This window comes from Monodon monoceros, unplaced genomic scaffold, assembly GCF_005190385.1.
Source record: "Monodon monoceros isolate NGI ecotype Baffin Bay Population unplaced genomic scaffold, NGI_Narwhal_1 Super_Scaffold_15, whole genome shotgun sequence".
Taxonomy (NCBI): Eukaryota; Metazoa; Chordata; class Mammalia; order Artiodactyla; family Monodontidae; genus Monodon; species Monodon monoceros.
Window position 1 is genome coordinate 79,211,918 of NW_021703771.1, and position 22,417 is coordinate 79,234,334.

The window sequence follows — 22,417 nt, forward strand, 5'->3', positions numbered from 1 at the left end:
GCGGCATGTGGGATCTTCCTGGACCGGGGCACGAACCCGTGTCCAGGAAGATCCCACATGCCGCAGAGCGGCTGGGCCCGTGAGCCATGGCCGCTCAGCCTGCGCGTCTGGAGCCTGTGCTCCGCAACGGGAGAGGCCACAGCAGTGAGAGGCCCGCGTACCGCAAAAAAAAAAAAAAAAAAAGCCCAAGGGTGCACAAGTTAACCCTTGTGCTCGATAGGAATGACTGGGCTTATCCACTCCCAACGGCACCCTCCCAAGCCTGGATGTTTGTAGTAGATCACCAAACCCTGAGCCGAAGGGACACAGGATTGTGGAATCTTGGGCACATGCCCTAAAATGCCACCCAGGCAGCTGGAGAAGCAGGTACTCCAGGGGGCTGAACGTCTGGGCAGAGTCAGTGTGCAGTGCGGATTTTGGAAAGCCCTACAGATGACTTCTGAGCATCAAACACCCCTTCTGCTCATGAGTTCAGCTCTGCTTCTGTTCTGTACCAACAAAGGGGCAGCCAGGACTTGTTCGCAGAGAGCCGGCCTGAGCCACAGGAACTCCTGACTCTGGGAGGGCTGGACCGGGAGGGTGCCTGAGGGTCTTCTGGCCACGCCCACCTTTTAGAAACGGGAAACTGAGGACCATTATGAACATTGTAAACGTGAATATCACCCTCATAGAAATAAGCCCTCCAGGTGACTGTCAGAACATATACTGAAGGAGGGTTAGAGGGGGAGGGTGTGCCCCTCTCACTCTCCCATCCAACATCTGACTACGTAATCTTGTAACACACAATACGTATATAATTATATTACCAGATGAGAAATTACACTTGTAATTGTATAAGGCACAATGCATAGCTGTGTTTCTTTCCTTGAGCTCGCCTTATATTTTAATAATGAAGTTGGGTCTACAGTTTCAACTTAAGAAAAATGAAGTGTCTCAGAAGCTTTGCAAAGAGGTCTCATTCTGGATCAGTTTTTTTAAGAGAACTACTTTGGACATATCACAGTTTGCTTTTCAAGGGAAGCATCATCAATTCCATTAGGCTGCTGTACCCTGCTCATAGACACAGCTCTCTGCACCTTAGATGATGTAGATCCTTTGCTGCAAGATCACAGAAGCAGGCTTACTTTGGAAAAGCGTGCCCATCTGGAATATGATTTTTCAATTGTGTATTGTAGTCAAATTAAAAGGTTTTGAAGAGCCTTAGCGTTGCTAGCTTTACGTGTATAATGTACCCATAAGTCAGTTCTGAAACCTTCACTTTGAGGATAAATTGGCTTCAAAAAACATAGTAACTGGCCATGAAAGAACACCTGCCCAAAGAGTGTGGGGAAGTGAGAGAAGCAGGGAGTAGACATTAGAAGCAGCTCTAGACCCAGACGTAGCTTGGAGGAGCCCTGGGCCTGTGGCCGTTGCATTTGGTGTGAGATTCACTTTCTGTGTCACCTGTACTCGGGAATCTGTGCTGCCCACGTCAGAGGTTCGGTATGGGGCACGTGAGGTAAAGAATGTGAACAGGTATTGAAAACCAGAAAGCCCTACAGGTGTTTAAGCCATTGTGATGTAAGGTGGTGTGGATACTGATGTCAAGGCTTGGAATTTCTAGAGAGGAATGGAGACTAGAGAATTCTAGAGAAAGCGGGGTGTTGGTTGATAGCATGAGCTTGTTTTTCAGATTCAGAAGATAATTGTTTTGTTCTGTGGAGAATTAAGGAGACCTCGCAGGCATAGTTTCTGGCCCTGCAAACCCAGAGACGGAGTGGAGCTGATGCTGAGAGGGGCCCGGAGGGGTCAGGGAGTGGCCGCCCCAGAAGGAGACTCGCTAGCATTCAAGCCCTTGCTTATAGTGGAGCTTATTTTAGAGTTTCACAACTTAGCAAGTTACAGCTGGAGAACTACTGAGGACGACCAATGTACCAAGACTGTTTTCCTGAAGATGTACGAATTGGAACTTATATTACTGATTTTATCATAGTGATGCAGAGCCCTAATCCAGCAACTAAATTCCAGAAAGCTCAAAGACCTCAGTGCTGGGGCTCTAATTCTGAGTCTGATAAAGACAGAGAGCTCTGGGAGGGGCTGGAGGAGACAAGGGAAGGTAATTCTCCTGCCTCCTTAGAATTTACTCTTCATTTGATGACCCTCCTGGGAATTGTAGGGTTTCCTTCTGCACCACAACAGGCTGATTCACTTTTTAAAATAATCTCACTTCTATTCACTTTCTTATATCTCCTTTCAAAAATTATTTATATCACAAACTAAACCTTTTCTCCCTTCTCCCTCACTTTCTTAGAAATAGCAACTATTTCTCTTTGCTTCCTGTAAAAACCTTTCCCCCCACTCCTTTTCTCAACAGCTTCATCTTTGTTTCTAATCAGCATATCTACCTCATGGTATAAGTTGCTTCAAAATGCATCTCCCATGCACGCTTGTCTCTCCTCCTAGAAGCACAGAATTTCCCCAACATTGGAAACAGGAGTTAAAAGCAAACGGTAAACAACCCTAGAAAATTAGAGGAAACAGAAATATATTAAGTTGCCCTTTTGAGGGGCTGAAGGGACCTTAGTTGGCCGTTAGTCAAGCCCCCTCATTTGATGCCCAAAGAGACTCGGCACTGTGCCGGGTAGTGGCAAAGCCAGGGCAGAGGCAAATGAGAGCATGCGGGTGGGGTAGGGGGTATGGTCCAAGGTTATGTTAAATTGTAGTGTAAAGGTTACAAGGATTCTACATTTACTAATTGGTTTTACATTGAAAACTTTTAGATTTTTTAACAAAAGGAGCTAGAAGCTGCAGAATCTTAATTTATGGGACACTGGCAAGGACTCAAGACCAGAAGAATCCCTACGGGTGTTAAAAAAACACAGAGTTGCTTTACATTTCATTTTACATCTCAAAAGTGTCTTGGAGCTTATTTAATCCAACTTTTTACATGTAAAGAAACTAAGTCCCCGTGTAGAAGAGATGTATTAATACTTTAAGGCCACAGAGTTAGTTAATATGATTTCTTGATTTTGTTGCACCATAAAATTAAACAGATAGAAATCATTTTCAGAAAAGGAGCAAAGATATGTTGGGGCGGGGGGGGGACATAAGAAACCTTCCCTGATACATCCGTTTGCCCCACATAACCCCCAAGCCACACAGTCTCAATAAATAGTGTTTGGCAAGCAGGTTTGTCCAATCTGTATGTCTCCATAAGAAGTTCGCTGCTTCTTTTTTTTTTTTTTTGCGGTTCATGGGCCTCTCACTTGTTGTGGCCTCTCCCGTTGCGGAGCACAGGCTCTGGACGCGCAGGCTCAGCGGCCATGGCTCACAGGCCTAGCCGCTCCGCGGCATGTGGGATCTTCCCGGACCGGGGCACGAACCCGTGTCCCCTGCATCGGCAGGCGGACTCTCAACCACTGCGCCACCAGGGAAGCCCAAGTTCGCTTCTTCTGATGTTCACTTTGCTGAGAATGAGGCCATCTTTTCACAGGTTAGATTACTTCTTGATTGAGGGTGGACACCCAGACATGAGCTAGGTCTTCTCCACATCCCCCAGAGGGTAGATGCCCTGAACCAGAAGAAGCCCAAGGGGCCACCGACACAACTGCCAGTCCCGGTGTGGCCATGGTCCACTCTTGTTCCCATTCCCGCTGATGTGCTGTGCCTGGAGCTGCGGGTGCCCAAGTGTGCTTCCCCAGGAGGGAGGGCCTGGGTCCTCAGGGCCCACCTGGCACAGTGACCAGCAGGGAACTGGCACGGGAGGCAGGAACAGGTGGTGGTTAAGAGTACAGGTTAGGGGGCTTCCCTGGTGGCGCAGTGGTTGGGAGTCTGCCTGCTAATGCAGGGGACACGGGTTTGAGCCCTGGTCTGGGAAGATCCCACATGCCGCGGAGCGACTGGGCCCATGAGCCACAACTACTGAGCCTGCGCGTCTGGAGCCTGTGCTCTGCAACAAGAGAGGTTGCAACAGTGAGAGGCCCGAGCACCGCGATGAAGAGTGGCCCCCGCTCGCTGCAACTAGAGAAAGCCCTCGCACAGAAATGAAGACCCCACACAGTGAAAATTAATTAATTAATTAATTTTTTTAAAAAAAGAGTACAGGTTAACACCTGGGCTCCAATGCCAACTCCTCTGTCTGCACGTTCCTCTTCTGTAAAATGGGCATAATAACATCAACCTCACAAGGTTTCGTGAGAATTAAGTGACGCAATTCATGTGAAGTACTTAGCACAGTGCCTGGCACGTAGCAAGGACTCAATAAAGTTTGGTTAAAAGTGAGAAAAGGAGTGGAGTTAGCAGGTGAGGTTGCTCTCCAGAAATCATTAAACACAGTGGCAATGCTATAATTAGATTTTACCAAAAGATCTAGAACAGCATGAATTATTTAGTGTCTAAGAATATGGTCCTCTGATACTTGAGCTAGTTTCATATTTAAATGTTCCTATTACATAACTTTTTCAATTACGTGGGAACCATAAAGGCCACGTAATAACACACGTACCACTATATCTCAACATTCATCATTCTAAAGAGGCAAAAGAGACCTCATGAGGCAACATTTTTCTAATTTTGGAGGTAAAAAAGTCCTAGGTTTAAAGAAAAAGTAATTTTCCCCTTCATGCCTTTAAAAACATTTACCTTAATTTAAATGTAATTAACATTTAAATGAGAAGTTTCACATAGCAGTTTTCACAGGATTCTCGAGACACCCTTGCAGAGAGGAGATGCAGGCCACAGAGCCCAGGACCACTGTATGGAGAACTCAGAATTGCTTGGCCAGAGGATATGATTTTATTTATCTCTTGAGGGCCTGATTTCTGGGAGATTTCAAATTCTTAACATTTTCAAATGCTTTTATTCCTTTTCTGGCAACCTTCAAACACAACTTTTGCAAATACGTTTCCATTAGTATTTCCCTTAATATTTCAGTGGATTTTTCTCTCCCTGCCCAATTTTAATACGTCTCCATTTCTACTTATTTTTAAGGCCTCTCTTTCATACTCTATCTCTCCAGGAAGTCAAATCTTCCTTTAATCAGAGGAGTGGCCTAATCCCTCAGCTCAGCACCTGTGGTACCTCACCTGGCTCAGTGGCACCCTCGTCTGAAAAGTGTGGGGATAGCACCTACCTCATGGGGCTGTGGTCAAGGATAAATGAGATAACGATGGAAGAGGCACTCAGTGAATGGTAGCGTTAATCATCATTGATAATATTCTTTTCATTAGTATTTAGAGTTTGGGATTAACAAAATAGGATCGTAACTCCTTCGCCTAAACTGTGTTCCCACTGGCCATCTTAATGGAACCTTCTTTCTCCGCTTAGAATCTGGTGACTTTGAAGTTGCCTGGAATTCCCCCTGACTTGAATTCCACTTGAAGCCTCGGGCTCTCCCAATGGCACCCTATGGAGCTTTCAATAAAACCACCTCTGCTTCCCACCATTAGCGAGACAGGCCAGAAGCTGCTTCTCCGTGAGCTGATTCACACTAACAGATGTCCCATCAGCTCTTTCAGCCTCTATCCGCATCTTCCAACCCTCAACCTTCTCTGCACATATTCAAATTTCATGGACCCCTGCCCTTTCCTGTAGTCGGCATGCCTGAAATCTCATCTTTTCATCAGCATTTTCCAGTCTCTCCACCTGGCAGCCAGGAGCAGGGATCACTCGGAAAACTACCCAAGGCAATTAATGGCATTTTTTCCTGCTTAGTGTATATTTTCGAGTGTGTGCTACATGCCAGGCACTTAGGTGCCAGGGCTATTTGGTGACTGGAGATGATTTCTCACCGCAAGGCCTCACCTGGGGAAGGAGAGGAAAATAAGTCCGTAAGCCATGCCAGGGCAGCGTGATGCTAACTGGGGTGTGGGCAGGGCACCCCAGCTGGCGAACTCAGACCTCTCATTATTTTAGAGAAATTTCTAGGTTATCACCCCCAATCCCCACCCCCCAATGTTCCATTCCCTTCCCCCGAGGCTCTGTCCCTCCGCCTAGCACAGCTGAGCACAGATACCCAGCAGCCTGGTGTAGGGAACGGCTCCTCATTTGATTAAAGGAACCCTCCAGAGAGGCTGCAGTGTAGAAACCACTCCTTTCTGGCAGGATCCAGACTTCAGAGTTGAGGGATCTAGCAGCAAGTCCGAGGCGGTTTTTTAAAGAACCGCTATCACACACACCCCTCTCACACCCCCTGTTGCGTAGGACACCCTCCAGTTTTTCCACACGGAACATACGCAGTCTGCCCTCCGGTAACAGTTGTTTGAAGCATCTCAGATGGTGCGGCTGCATGCGGCCACGTTGCCAGCTGTGGCCCGGGTCCAGGTGTTCTCCCTCCGGCCAGTCACTGCCTCACTCATTCCCAGGGAGCCACCCGTGTGCCCGCTGGCGCCCGGCGCTTGTCTGCTTCCCTCCTGGAAACAGTAACACAGGCCTCCCTGTTCGCAGCGGCCTCGACGGCTCCCGAATGGAGCCAGTGAGGGCCGGGCGAGCGCCCCTCGCCCCGATTCTCTCCCCGACCCATCAGGGAGGGTGCTGTGTGCTGCCAGCATCGTCAGAGAACAGACTGGTTTTCTCGCTAAATTCGGTTTTCCTCTGTTAGAGGCTCATTCTTTGGGTCTGAGGAATATTCTGGATTGTGAAAATAGTGCCATCGCCAACGAGACAGGGAATTGCTGGAGGCCGTGGAGGGTTCGTTACGCCGCTGTTTCTCTTCTAAGTGGTCCCAGCGCTTGACACAGCGCGGGGCTCACGGGGACGCTCACCCCGGCTGGCGGGGCGTTTGGTGGGCGAGAGTTCTGGAAGCCCCTAGAACCGGGCCGGCCTGGCTGCCGTTAGCCGTGCGGCCTTGGGCAACGTGCTTGCTCACGGGACGTCGTCGTGGTAGCATGAGGGTTTATTCAGTCCTTGACAAACATTTATTAAAGGCTTAGTGGAGCTGGCAGGTAAAAGCAAGTAAAAATACATCAGATGATTTTCGAGAAGGTGGATGAAGGCGGCGGCGGCCACTTGGGCGTCATCAGTGTAGAGTTGGCATTTGAACCCCGGGGGGGAGGAGATTACTGGGTGAGAGAGAGAGAGAGTTCGCAGAGAAGAGGTGCAGGCCCAGCCCGGGTGCAGCCCCTCTCCCGCCCCGACACCCCGGAAGTCAGGGAGGAGGGAGGAGGGTACCGGGGTCCGGGAGGCGGCCCTGGGCTCTGAGCTTCCTTCTTCCGCAGAGATGCGCACCCAGCTCTCAGGCTTATTTACCAACGCGTGTACAACAATCACAAAGGAGAGCGTGAAAACCGTTACATGGAAGCATTTCTCCGCAAGCCTACATCGTTAGTGGGAATTTCGTCAGCCAAGAAAAAGTTTTCAGTAAAACAAACTTCCCAATGGAAACTGCTTCCAGCTCAGGGCTGCCAGAGAGCCAGGTGTTCGCACCCATTCTGAGACAGCACTGGTTTTCTCCGAAGCCCCCCCAGACCCCGTGCCCAAGGGTCTCATGTGCCCCATCCGTTGCTTTCATTCCTTAGCAGCTCAGGAAAGCACGTTATCTCAGCTTAGCTAAAAGTAAACTTTCTAAGCTAAAAATACAGCTACCACCTGCCCCCATAGAAATGATTACCGGGAGCCATAAAGACCTTGGTACTTGGCCTGGGGGGGATCCGCAGTGTTAATTCTGCCTCCCAAGCCCCGATGTCTCCTCTGCTGGTGGGCGAATCTCACTTTAATTAGGAGGCTCAGTTCACCACGTGCTTGGCATCTGGAGATCAGCTTTCACAGCTGGAACCAGAGGTGCCAACCTAACCTGGGCTTCCCCAGCCTCCATTTTGTCATTCTCACTTTCCACAGGCGTGTGTTAAGAAGAAAAGAGGTTTCTCGACAGCCTCAAAGTCTTTGGAAAATTCCGCTGATTCTGATTTCTTTTTTTTTTTTGCCTGTTTCATATAGACCTCTCCATTATACAGTCTGTGTAGATCAGTGACTTGGGGAAATGAGGTTGTTTTTGCGCAGGGATTAACTTTTCCAGCTGTGTGGGGTTGGTAACACATGTTAACGTGTCACTCACACAGACACGCCAATGGGAGTTGCTTTCCTTTGAATGTCAGCATCTTATAGGCCATCAGGTTGTCACCAGGCTGGTGAGCTCTGAAATGTCTCTCTGGCTGTCCTCTGCTCAGGCTGGCTGCTGCTGGTTGATGTCATTTGCAGACAACGGTGGATCTTACAGTTCCTCTGCCACCACTGTCTCCAGGCGTCCTCGTGCCCTTTTCAAGAAATAAGCTTGCACTAGACATAAAATATGAGATGAGTGGTGTGTGATAGGTGACCAGAAAGAAAGGAAACACTGCCTTGCATAACTTTATGATGTTTTGTTTCCAGAGTCACACCTCACAGAGCCCTCTCTGTGTGTTTTCAAAGCACATGTAGACAGATAAGATGTGAAAATTGGGTAAAAGCTAAGCTTGGATAAGAGCCCAAGTGAAAAAGGGTGGCATTTTCCTCCCCGACCTGCGGCAGGCAGTCTGTTATGAGTGGGTGTGTTAGAACGACAGTCTCGATAGGCCTTCTGAATAGATCAGCTGAAGAGTAGAGAAGCACTTAGCTATTGCTTGCAAGGGGAAGAACAAATGTCCTGCAGACTTTGTGTGAAATCCGCAAGGTGAGACGACACAGGTTTGGGATAACAGTATAAAAATGCCCAAAGCCGGTGCTCAGTCATTTACCAAGTGCTCAAGGCAGCCTGTGCGTTGGGAAGACAGAATCAGCCCCGAGAAAGACCTGGCCTCAATGCTAGTTCCACTGCCTCTGAGCTGTATGGCCCCTGCAGGCAGTCTCCCTTCTAGGCCTCAGTTTGCTCATCTGTAAAATAGGGCAGCAGCATCATTTTCCTCATAGGAATGTTTCAGGGCCAAATGTATTGATGTACCTGACATCTCTTGAAAAACCTTAAAGCACCACATACTGTTTTTTTTTAAATACTTTCCCGGATGGTATTTAGCCCCACAAGACTCTATACAGTATCCTTGTCTTACAGGTAAGGAAGCTGAGAATTGTGCACTAAAAGATCAGGTGTATTACATTATTTGAAGATCATAGATCATTTTTAAAATGCTATCAATTCTCCTACGCTATTGAAATAGCAGATACATTTTTTAGAAAACGGCTATAACTGGGATGGGAGAACGAGAGATTGTCCCTCTGTCCTGTCCCAGGCCCCTAGTGGCCTCTGTCTTGGCCACTTACCATGAAAGATGGTCAATCAGTACCACACACCCATGAAAGACTGAGCCCCAGCCCAGACCAGACCAGCCCAGCCCAGACCAGCAATTACCATCAAGAGTGTTGGTACCATCTTAAGGGAAGATTGTTCTGTGAACCAAAGAGCTTTTTTGTACAAAAGAGGGAAATCTTTGCTTTTCTATTGTAATGAGAATAGAATGCACACGTTTTGTTTTTCCAAAACAGCTAAGCTCTGTTGAAAGAATAATTATGTTCTTGAAATGTCTTAACGGTAAGCATTTCTCTGAGTGGTGAATTTGGAAGTACGTACATACGATGATACCATTTTGTTATATTATTAGAATATGGAGGGGAGCTCCCTCAAGTAAAAAGACATTTTATTAATTGATTTCCATTTTCTTTTTTCTGCCTCTCATTTCAGAACGATTTGATCACCACTGTCCCTGGGTAGGCAACTGTGTGGGGAAAAGAAACTACAGATTTTTTTATATGTTTATTTTATCTCTGTCTTTTCTGACAGTCTTTATATTTGCATTCGTTATCACCCACGTCATTCTTCGTAAGTATGCTGGCGAAATCAGATTACGTATGTAACCATTTGCCTGACTTTAGTTTTCTGATTTAATTTTGATTTAATATTTTGGTCATTCCGGGCTCTCTCTTTCTTCTCTTTCCCCTTCTCCCTAGCCCCCTCCTCGCTTCCAGCCTGCCTTTTGTTTCTCACCTCCCTCCCAGCCTTGTCACCCTGCCTCTCTCCCTCCCACCCCCCCATCCCCATCCTTCCCACAGCAGCTGCCAGGGGCACCCCTGGATCAGACTCTTTCACTTACAAGACCTTCTCCTTGATACATGGTCCCTATTCCACCCTCATGACTTCACTTTCTCTTCTGCTAATGGATCCCCGGGAAAAATTACTCCCATGTTTTCACAAAGGATAATGTGCTGTAATGATACCCATTGAACAACAGAAACAACAACAAAACAACAACAAAAAATTGAACAATTTTTTTTAATGTGATATCTACTTAAGCAGGAATAGTCACCCTCCCTAAAAAAGAAAAAATGGGGATAAAGACTGAGCTTTCTTACACACATATCTATAAATGTTAAAGATGTATGTTTGATAAGATGTTTAATTACCTGCCAGAACATTGGCAAGCTACCCCTGGCATATGAAGGAAGCGACTTTATTAAAAATGAAGTGTGGATATACATGACTTTAATATATATTTGCCTAAGCAAATGGCATTTTTCATTACCCTTCCTAAGGTCATAATTTTGAATTTCTTCCATTTCCTGGCCTCTCACTTTCCTGTAATAGGGGGTGATGAGAAGGAAGCCACTTGGCTTTGACCTATAGATGTGAGCCTTAAACTTCCATTACAGTTCCATTAACAACGTTAAAGACCAGCATGGCCTCTGTCCACATTCCTGAAGTACACCCACCCATTAGCAAGTACAGAGCCTCTCTCTGGAATGTTTCCGGAAGTATCTGGACACACACCTCACTTGCTTCCCTGCAGCGGTGCTGAAACCACAGTGTGCTAAGGGTGAACTTAGACACGCACATTCTCCCCACTGCTCTCTTGGTGGGGTTTGTACGGGGGCTGGGGGAAGCGGATGGTATGGAAAGTTTAACGTTAGTTCTTTTTAAATATTGGTCAATTTTGGACATGAATGGCCTATCCCAAAGTTTCTTAGGCATTTAAAATCCTAGTTCCCATTCTTTCTGACTGAAATCCTTTTATCTGAATGTGACACAAATTTGTAATACATGATTGAGAGCCATAACTTGGTGGGATGGGAAGAAGAGGATTAACGTTGATTAGAGACCCCTTCCACACCACCTGGGAAGGAGGCCGCAGCGCTCTGCCGAGGCACCTGTTCTATTTTCAGAGTCTCAAAATGGCCAAAGTGTAGCTAGGGTCCTATGTATGTGTTAATAGACTGTAGAAGCAATTGCTTACATAGCTAGAGAAGACAGAAGTACTGATACTCCAGCACATTTATGGCACCGAAAAATAGTCTTTAACATCTTGTATCTTAAATATATATGTATATTTAACATTACATCTTATAGCATCTTTAGCGACTTCAAAATGCCTATCTATCTATCTGTCTATAGTCACATTCATTTTTGGCCTTGCCCCTACATTCCGGATATCAAGCAGTTTTCACTTGCTCAGCCTCGCACATAAGCTCTGGGAACACAAACACACGCGCACACACGCACACGCACACACAGAGGCACACACAGCGACGCCTGCCACCACAGTGGCATTTTTCATCTCCTCTAAAGTTTTACTCACCCTGGTTTCGGCAAAATGGAGCTTGTTGTAGTTTATGCTGATGTACCAGTTATCCGGTCTTCCACAAAATAGCATTCTGAACTTACCTGCCTGCAAGTGACCCGACTGTTTTGGACAGAAGCAGATAAAGGTTTTCCTCTCCCCTGCTTCTGCATCCTCACTACAGCCCCCACTGAACAAGCCCGCCTGACCCCCCCCCCCATTTGCTCTCGGGAAGGGCAAGAGGTTTTACGAGGCTCCGTGATCCCCCTAAGATTCTGGAAGCCTTGGCAAAGGCAGAGAGCAGCGGGGGGACTGTCCCCTGAGTCCTCCCTGCTGGGAAGTGGGCTCTGAGAGGGGACACAGGACAGCGAGGGGTGGCTGGGGAGGAAGCCCGCGGTCACAGAGATTGCTGGGAAGGTGACATCTGGAAGCAGAGTCTGGGAAAGCGATGCAATTTGGGTTCAGTAGGGAAAGAGAAATCATTTCTTTTCGTCCCTCCTTTTGCCTCAAGATTGTGTTTGCTCTAAGATCTGTCCACGTGCTGGCTTCACCCTCCTGGCCTAGCAGGGATGGAAAAGAACACCTTTCCTCGTTAGCTCTCCCACCGGTTGGCATCCTAGCAAACGGCACATCCTCGTGCTCCCACGGTGGCCAGTGGGCACAGAGGGGATGGGAGCTCGAGGAAGAACTGGAGCAGTCCCAGCCTTAGCCTCCCAGTAGCCAGCCTGGCCTCCAGTTACACAGAGGAGTCTGGGGCCCTGCCTGTCTCTCCCACATTGCAGCCTCGCCAGCAGACAAGGCCACGGAATGCTCTAGAACCGGTCCCATGGCATCCGTCCTCCCCGCTTATCTCACAGCCGTCCCAGGGCCAGATTATGTCCCCAAAACACGTGGACCCAGCCTCGCCACCCCAAGGTGGGACCACCAAGAGCTCCTCCATGGGGGCTTTTCTTTTTAAAAAGCATTTCACACCAATACGTAAAATAAAAATCGCTTCTTGTCAGATGCATCTTTACTCAGGCCCCTGAAGAAATGTTTTCTTGTGCAGACAGTTCATATTAATATGTCTCAAACCCAGAAGGAGTCAGTCATAAACTTCAGCTTTGTGAGTTTGTTTACTCTGGGATGCAGAGAAAGACATCTTTTATGCGTAGCCTAGTTTACAAGATGCCCAGGGTCAAAAGTTAACCAACTTTGGGAAAACAGTGTTTCATAAAAGAAGAGAAAAAAATAGCATACAGTATTCTGTTTTCCCATTAAAATGAGGAAAACAAAGGAGTAATCAGAACTATAATTTACGGGAAAGTATGCAGACATCCATCTGCTTTTATTGAAGAAATATCCTGCAGATGTTGGCTCTGCTTGTGGATCTGCCACTTTCTCCTTGAATAACTTCAGTGGAATCTCAGTCTCTGATCAGTGCACTGGGTTCTACAGAACGACAAAATGTAATTATTTAATTGCTCTTTAGACACCCATTATTTTTATGTAGATGAGAGAGCTTTCAGCCTGAAGGCTGTTTTCTGGAGGTGATGTTTGAATACTAAATTCTGCTTTCATTCCACAGGTTCACAGCAAGCAGGATTCCTAAACGCTCTTAAGGACAGTCCTGCAAGATATCCTTTCTGGCTGTTGTTTTTTACAATGCTAACGTGTTAAGTATTGGACTGGCCGTCTACTCAGTAACCCCTTCATCTGGTGCCTTGGCTTTCCTTTTCATAAATCATGTTCCCTTTTCTTCTGTAAAGTATCCAAAGAACTCCCAAATACTCACTTGTGTGAGTAACAGCCTCTGAATGCTTGAACGTCGAAGTGACTCATTTAGCCTTGTTTAAATTGAAGTGCTCTTTCACTAGAAAACTAAGTGTGAATTCTTGCCCACCCCCAGAAACCCACACTGATTTGCGTTACATCAGGTTGGTCTGGGGAGAAGTCAGGCTGAGTTCCAACTGACTACATTTTGATCAGCGGGTGGTCCCTACAGAATATTTACAGACGCCCCTGTGTGGGTCCTGTCTTGGTGCAGTCACCACATGGGGATCCTCAGACCCTCTGTGTTCATGGGCAGCACAGAATTTTGGCGGCTACTACAGATTCTGTAGTCAGCTGCTAATCTCTTAAAAAGGGGACAGGGACAGATGAAGATGTACAGAGGCTCTTGGAGAGTACATTTCACAGGTATGTCCTGTCTTCTGTTAATGATCTGAGAAGGTAGAGTTAGCTAGAAGTTGGCCAGAAGGAAAGGTTGTGCTGGGAATGAAATTCTCAGCATCGGTGGCTGCTAAAAGCAGGTCCCATGGGAAATGCCTCCTTCGTTTCCCTCCCCAACCCTGCCAGGGGTAACCATCCTCCACCATCATCGCTTCTCTGTGTCCTTTGGTTTTCAAGGCATGTTGCTTTGGCATAGCTTACAGCCAAGCCTTGTCTTTTCTTCCCTGAAGAAGAGGCTCGTCTAAGTCTTTCAGGAAATCAGTTCCATCATGAAAACATGCTAGTCTTGTTAAGTTTTATGAATGCAGCTCAGAACCGGCATTGAGGTCTGGGCTGCCAGCTGGAATGCTTTCTGAAGCCTCAAGAGTGTGGCAGGCTTAGCCATCTCCCCTCCCCGGTCCCAGGCACCTGTGCCTTTCCTGAGGCCATGGGCCCGTGCTGGACGATGTGTGGCAATGTACGCGACGGGCAGCTCTGCCAGAACGTCCTCTAGAGCACGCGTCTGCTCGTGCTCCTGGCTTGGCTGTGCTTATAGTCTGTGTAACCAATAGCATTGCGCTCCCCAGTAAGGGGAGTAGACAGACGCTGCTGAGAGGAGGAGTGACAGTGTGTTTCAGCAGTGTGCAAACTGTGCTGTTCGTGTGGAAAGCGGACGAAGGAGAGAAATGCTCTTACTTGGTTCAGAGCAAATTTTAACTTATCTTCCCTTGAAATATCATTCTCAGGTAGAGGTAAAGAGTTTCTCCTGGGCTTCCCTGGTGGCGCAGTGGTTGAGAGTTCACCTGCCGATGCAGGGGACACGGGTTCGTGCCCCGGTCCGGGAAGATCCCACATGCCGTGGAGCGGCTGGGCCCGTGAGCCATGGCCGCTGAGCCTGCGCGTCCGGAGCCTGTGCTCCACGGCGGGAGAGGCCGCAACAGTGAGAGGCCCGCGTAGTTTCTCCTATGGCGCAGTTCTTGAAAGCTCCTGAGAATCTCAGCCACTGCCTTTCCAAACAGTGCTGCCATATCCAGGGCTGAGCCTCTCAACAAACAGCCAGGCATTTTTCCCTTTCACAGGTGTTACCCAGGCATGTCCTCCACATTCAGAAGCTTGGCAGCTGCAGCTGTGGCAACACAACCTGCTCTGAGCGCATGTCAGGCCCCTTACAGCCTCCAGACATGGCTGCAGGGCACCCTGGCACATCCGGGCCAGGGCCTTCCCCAGCACTGCTCTGGCACGTGCCGGCTGTATTAGCTTCCTGTTGCTGTTGTAACAAATAGCCACAAAAAACGAGGCTTAAAACAACATAAATTTATTATCACCCGGTTCTGTAGGTCAGAAGTCCAGTAGGCTCGGCTGATTTCTTCTCTGGGTCCCAGGCTGAAACCAAGGTGTCGCCAGCCTGGATTCTTATCTGAAGTCTCAGGGGAGAATCCTCTTCCGGCTCATTCAGGTAGTTGACTAAACTCATGGGGTGTAGGGCTGAGGGCCCCTCTCCTTGCTCCGTTCCCTGACTCCTCCCTTTCTCTTCAAGGCCAGCAACAGGGGATCAAATCCCTCTCAGGCTCTGAGTCCCCCCTGCCTCTAACACTCATCTCTCTGCCCTCGGCCAGAAAGCCTCTCTGCTTTTGAAGAGTGGCCGCATCCAGACCATTCAGGAAAATCTCCCCATCTCAAGACCAATGACCTTCAATCTACAGACTCCCCTTTGCCATGTGGATAATGTATTCACAGCTGCTAGGGATTAGGGCATCTTTGGGGAGGCCATTGTCCTGTCAACCCCACAGGCCTTCAGGTAGGATGTACCCAGGAATCAGGCACTCAGGTGCAGGTGGGTTTGAGAGGATCTCTCTCTGAACCCATCCAGGAAGCTCACTAGACGTCACCAGGTCACTTCTTGAGTTGACTGTGAATTCCCTCCCTTCCCTTTCTGCCCTTTCTGTTAATCTAGGAGAGAGGGGATGGGAGACAAAAATGGATGGGCTTTAAAATATATATATAATATATATATATATATATATATATACACACACACACATAAATATACATACATGTATATGTGTGTATGTGTATATATACATACATGTATGCACATATATGTGTATATGTGTGTGTGTGCATACATACACATATAGAAGAATACACACACACACACACATATATCTCCTGCCCTGAGTTCAGGTTGAAAATGCTAACAGAATGCCCCATGAGGTCCTTGTTGAATTAGCCAACCCTTCACAATTTAATAGATGAAGTTATTATCTAACTTTACTCCTGCTGACTGGGTCCCCACTTGGTTTTGTGGCACCTCCTGATCCAGTGTCAGGCTGGGCTCCTGCCTGGAAAAAGGTGACCTAAAGCTGAAGCCAAAATATCCCAAGGAGCTGCCCAGCAACATAGAGACCCTCTGATAAAACCACTCCATTTCTCTCTCGGAAAAAAGCAGAACCAAGAGCAAGGCTTGGGAGGAACGTGAAGAAAAGCTGCCGATAGGGAGGGAGGAGCGACGCTCCCAACCCGGATCTTCTTTATTTTTTTTTGGAAGTAGTGGAGAATTTCAGGAATGCCAGACACACCCGTAGGAAAGCAAAGTGCTGGGGGTTTTTTTTTTGTTGTTGTTTTTTGCGGTATGCGGGCCTCTCACTGTTGTGGCCTCTCCCGTTGCGGAGCACAGGCTCCAGACGCGCAGGCTCAGCGGCCATGGCTCACGGGCCAAGCCGCTCCGCGACATGCGGGATCCTCCCGCCGGGGCATGAACCCGTGTCCCCTGCATCGGCAGGCGGACTCTCAACCACTGCGCCACCAGGGAAGCCCAGTGCTGGGTTTTTAATTACAAAGCATAGAAACATTTTGTGTGTGCCTCTCCCCAGTCAATGGTGTGAAGACCTAAGGCAGTCTGTTCTGGCCACGTGTTTTCTGTTTAAATACATGCTTTGGGGAAGATGCCCTCTTATTGAGTGAGTCTATTAAGAAGTGCTGACTTCTGATGCTTTATCATAAATTCATATTCCAGAAGAAAAAGTATGCTTTAGTTTCTACTGGGTTGTGATGTATTTTTGAAAAAATGAGTTCTGGTTATAAGGGATAACATATGCGTGATAAGGAAGGTTGGGTCCCATCAGGGTGCTATTTCTGGCTCCTGCTTTTCCTCTGGACACGTGTGTGGCTTTGGAGGCTCCATGGAGATAGCCGGGTGGAAACTTCTAAGGGGTGGCTTTTAGCTCCCGAGATAGGTGTGCTAACCACGGGGGCTGCTCAGGAATGGTATGGCCTGGGGAGGACAGGTCACAGGGACAGTGGCACTCCAAAAGAGGATGCACCCTGCTGGTCAGGATGGTAGGAGATTCTAGCATCAGGTAACTATTAAACTCAGCAGCTCTAAGCTCCCTTCCGCTGCTGAGGCCCTAAGAGTCTGGGAGTCTCTTTTGAGGTGCTCGATTTATGATGGATGAGACTGGTCTGTGATGTTTCACACTCACAGAAGCCATCCTCTGATGATGGCAGCGCTGCCCATGGCTCGTCCGCTCCGGACCTGCAGTCTGTGCAAGAATCTGCAAAGTACCAAGTTCTTAAAACAAGAGGAGGTTTTTTGGCTGAATTGCCCAAGCCCAGGAAAGTCCAGGGCAGCCTTTGCAAGTGACCCCTGCAGAGTGTTCTCGGGCAAGAAAATATATTTAAAATGCTTCAGTAGCCTCCAATCTGATCTCCTGACAATAATACAAAAATATTTTGATGACAAATGGGGGCACAGGCAAAGGTTTCTCACCGTGGATTTAATCTGCAAAATATCCAACTCAAAAAGGTGTTGTTGATGAAATGAGAGAGATTAGAAACAAAAAACAAAAATTAGCCAGGACTCCTTATCAGAAATACTGCCATGAATGATGGGAACATTGCTAAAGTAAAAAGCTCTTCATCAGGCCCACATGCAACCAGCAGGACTTTATAGGAGAAAGGCATCAACCAGCTCATTCAGGAAGTGAGCCAGGTGTCCAGGGGATGGTGTCTAGTTCCAGCGTGGAAGAATTTGAGGAGGATTGAGTGTTAGCTCTTCTCTAAATGTTTGATACAATTCGCCTGTGACCAGCCATCTGGTCCTGGACTTCTGTTTGTTGGAAGATTTTTAATCACAGTTTCAATTTCATTAATTGTGATTGGTCTGTTCATATTTTCTATGTCTTCCTGGTTCAGTCTTAGAAGGCTGTACCTTTCTAAGAATTTGTCCATTTCTTCCAGGTTGTCCATTTCATTGGCATAGAGTTGCTTGTAGTAGTCTCTCATGATCTTTTGTATTTCTGCGGTGTCGGTTGTAACTTCTTTTTCATTTCTAATTTTATTGATCTGAGTCCTCTCCCTTTTGTTCTTGATGAGTCTGGCTAAAGGGTTATCAATTTTGTTTATCTTCTCAAAGAACCAACTTTTAACTTCATTGATCTTTGCCATTGTTTTCTTCGTTGCTATTTCTTTTATTTCTGCTCTGATCTTTTTTTTTTTTTTTTTTTTTTTTGCGGTACGCGGGCCTCTCACTGTTGTGGCCTCTCCCATCGTGGAGAACAGGCTCCGGACGCGCAGGCTCAGCTGCCATGGCTCACGGGCCCAGCCGCTCTGCGGCATGTGGGATCTTCCCAGACCGGGGCACAAACCCGTGTCCCCTGAATCAGCAGGCGGATCCTCAACCACTGCGCCACCAGGGAAGCCCTCTGCTCTGATCTTTATGATGTCTTCCCTTCTACTGACTTTCCGGGAGGAGGTGGGAAGGAGACACAGGTGAGAAGGAGCGGGCAGGGGTGGCGGGAAACGTCATAAGTGGCTGTGGGTAGAACGACTGGCTCTGGCTCACTTGTGGGCACTGAGCAGGCCCTTCCCGGGCTGTGGTGGGGAAGAGGAAGGACGTTCGACCACCAGGGTCACCCTTGGCAAGAGCACGTCCAGCCTCGGAGCCCCTGGACCATCCTCCATCCTCTTCTTCCTGCCCCCTCTCCACCTCCCATTTCCTGGGCTGACTCCCCGTGACTGTGGCCATTTCTTTCCTTTCATCTCTGCATCAGAGAAGCACGGGCAGCGGGGTGCGGGCTTCTGGGGTTCAGTGAGAAGTGGGGTGGCTGCCCGGGCTTTCAAAGGCCCCCCTGGCCTTCCCCGGGGAAAGAGACAAAAGGAGAATCTTCTCCAAAAAGGGTGGCACTGGGTCTTCAGTCCACCCAGCCAGGCAGGTCCAAAGAAGGAGGTCCACTCAGCCTCTGCTTCCTTCAAAATCATTATACTGAATGCCCACCACCTGGGCCCAAAATGTGCCAGGGTTACAAAGTCTAGAACGATCCGTCAGCCTTGAGCTTCAAAGCACATCAACCAGAGGCCAGAGGAGCGATGAAGGACGGGGTGACTCACTCTTCTCAACGAGCATCTGTGGATGCCAGGATCTGAGCTCTGACTCTGGTTCCTACAAGCAGAATAAGTCTTAAGTGACATAAAAATGCCATAGCATGCACTGGAGGTAGGAGTAGGGTCCAAAGGAGGCTGCATCTCCTGCAGGGAAGTCAGGAGGCTTCCACAGGCGGCAGGTGGCATTTGCACAGGGCCTGGAAAGGTGGAGTTCTAACAGGGACACGGAGGGGAGAGGCCTGGCGGGTGTGTATGGTGTGTAGGGGAGAGCAGGCCGTCTGGAGGGCTGGAGCCAGGCTTGTGTTCACTCTTTCACTCGGCAAGTTTAGCAGGGTGGGAGCCAGGAGCCCTAATGGTGTCAGCACCCGGATACTCTTACAGACACACACACACACACACACACACACACACACACACACACACACACGGTGGGGATGGGGGAGGGTGCTGTGATGGCTGAGCCCTGACTGGGGCTGGAGGTCACGACCAATCGACCCCAGGAAGCAGGTCCCAACAGCACTGAATACCAGTGAAAGAGCGAGGAGCCTTCTCCCCCTGGACACCGGGGAACCAGCCATGATTTTTGGCAGGCGAATGACATAATCAAGCTGCTCTTCGTTCTTGTTTTGTTTTCAAGCATACTCATCTTGAAGCAAGGAGCACAATGGAGTGAGGTAGTGAGGAGATGTTTGCAAAGGAAGGAGCCCGAAATTGAAATCGGTGACAAGGGGACAGATCTGCGGGGAGATCTGCAGTCAGATAGGACCCGGGAGGAGAGGGGGAGGAAGGGGGGGTCCGAACCCTAGGTGACCCGGGGAAAGGGGCACAGCAGAAAAGGGAGACAGCTAGCATTGGTTTGGGGAGAAATGAGCTTGATCTGAGCTACATTTACAAACAGAATCTAGGAGGTCGCACATGGAACCTCCACGTCAGCCTGGACTGTCTTTAGGGTCCTCTGTGGTTATTGTGTGAAATATGGAAGCAGGAAAAAAACTGGGAGCCTGAAGTGAAATGTTCCAGCCTCTTAGGAAATGTCACTGGTCACACAGAGTCAGGGGAAGCCACATGGCCGGGCCCGCCTCGCAGACTTCTGGGGTTCAGGGAGCTGAAGCCCCTCAGGAACAGGGCCAGCAGGGGGAGGGGACGCCTGCCCACTAACGGTCACTTCAGTGTAGCAGCATTAACGTCCATTTCAAAGGGTTGCACTCATCTCTAATTATGGCATCGTTCAGCTCTCCCAAAACGAGAAGGACGATTGGTACCTCGAACGGTCACCGATTCTACATGGTGGAGGCTTTTGGCAGAACGCCTTTTTTGCCCCCAGTTTGCGCTTATTTCAAGGCACCGTCGACAGGCGCCCCCAGCCTCGTGGGCATCGTTCTGTTTTAGTGGAATTTGGTAGAAGGCTTGGAGTCAGCCTGGGTGCTGTCAGAAAGGGGGCACTGGGGGCCGATGGAAAATCCATAGGGGCAGGACAGGCCTTCACTAGCCCAGCTCTCAGGGCCTGTCCATCCTGGTGTCTGCTGGTGCTCAGGGAGCCCCCGGGAAACAGGTGGGACAAGTGCCCGAGGTCTCACAGCAGGACCTCACCGAGAGGTTAAGTGACCCCGATTCATGCTCAATGACGCACTGACGTTTCCAGAGCTAGAACCCAACCCCTCCACCCAGGGAATCGAGAGTCTTCCCCGCTGCCCCTGGCCAGGTGGATTGCGGGAGCTCTGTGAAGAATAAGCATAGATTAGATCTCAGAAGATCACAGAGTGGGAGAGGAGGTTTTTGGTTTTTAAAATCACCCAAGTGATACAAGAACGTATTCTCACGGTAACAAATTTCAAATAGAAACGTCAGGGTAAAAAGGAAGCGTTGCTCTTGACTCGTCATCATTCTGTAGGATTTCTTGTCGGGTTTTGTGAGTCTTTACAGACGATCCTCTCAGAGTTTAAATACATACATGTGTGCATGTACACACACACACATGTACAGTTGGGGGGACTGCTTTACCTAAAGGGATCATACATGCTCTTTGGATTGTTCTACAATTTGATTTTTAGATATTTCCTGAAGACGTTTCCATGTCAACACATAGATGTACATCATCCTCTTTTCAACTGTTTTATAGAATTCCAGAGTATAGATGAACCATAGTGTATTCTTCTATTGATGGATATTTAGACTTCTTTTATTACTGCTCAGAAACTGAGGTAGTGGACTTTCTTGTGTGTATCTCTTTGTGTACAAGTGTAAGCATTTCTCTAGGATTGACAACTAGATGTGGAGTCACTGAGTTAAAAGCTAAGTGTAGTTTAAATATAATGTACCATATTGTCCCCTAAAGATATTATACCAATTCATGCTCCATTTCTCCCCACCTTCATCCACACTGGAGTTGTCAGTGCTGTGATTTTTGCCGATTTGATGGGGAGAAAAAAATCGGTTTTAATTTCCATTTTCTGGACAATATTCAGCTTGCACGTATTTTCGTGACTGTTAGCCTTTTTTTTTCTCACCTCAATGTGCCAGTTCAAACTCTTTGTCCATTTTTCAATTGGGCTGTTTCTTCTTTTCCTATTAGCATGTTCTTTATATAGTCTTAATAATAATCTTATAACTATCTTTTTCCAATATTTTTCTCCCAACCTATCACTTACCTTTTAACTTGACCTTTTTATACAAAAAAGTGTAACTTATTAACAAATTCAATCTGTAAATCTCATCCTACATGGCTCCTAGGTTTTGTGCCGTACATCCTCACCCCAAAATGATGCAAATATTTCCTTTATCTTCTTCTAATACTTTTCTATGTTGTTTCTTAAGTTTGGCGCAATAATTGATCTGTAATAGAATTTTGTGTGTGGGTTGTGAGCTAAAGTTCTAACTTCATTTTTCCCGAATGTTTAGTGAAGTGTCCCGATACCACTTACTAATCTATTCTGGCAGTTCTCAAACTTTTTGGTCTCAGAACTCTTTTGCAGTCTTAAAAATTATTGAGGGGCTTCCCTGATGGCGCAGTGGTTGGGAGTCCCCCTGCCTATGTGGGGGACGTGGGTTCGTGCCCCAGTCTGGGAGGGTCCCACATGCCGCGGAGCGGCTGGGCCCATGAGCCATGGCCGCGGAGCCTGCGCGTCTGGGGCCTGTGCTCCACAACAGGAGAGGCCACAACAGTGAGAGCCCCGCGTACCGCAAAAACAAAAAAACAAACAAACAAAAATTGAGGACCCCAGAGAGCCTCTGTTCATGTAGGTTATTTCTATATACCGTGTTTAAAATTAAAACTGAGAAATGTTTAAAGTACAAGAATGCATAAGAGTGAGTGAGGACATCATCTTGCATCACACAGCCTCCAGAAGAAG

The 22,417-nt window shown here is 47.9% G+C and overlaps 1 protein-coding gene across 2 annotated transcripts in view; it reads left to right on the forward strand.

The window, feature by feature from the left end:
- The window catches only part of ZDHHC14 (zinc finger DHHC-type containing 14), a 273,691-nt gene that overhangs the window by 223,856 nt on the left and 27,418 nt on the right, over positions 1 to 22,417 (forward strand). For both annotated transcript variants that reach the window (XM_029224120.1, XM_029224119.1), the window contains exons 4-5: positions 9,626 to 9,763; positions 13,063 to 13,111. In XM_029224120.1, the coding sequence (XP_029079953.1) occupies positions 9,626 to 9,763; positions 13,063 to 13,111 (187 nt within the window). The remainder of the gene's footprint in view (positions 1 to 9,625; positions 9,764 to 13,062; positions 13,112 to 22,417) is intronic.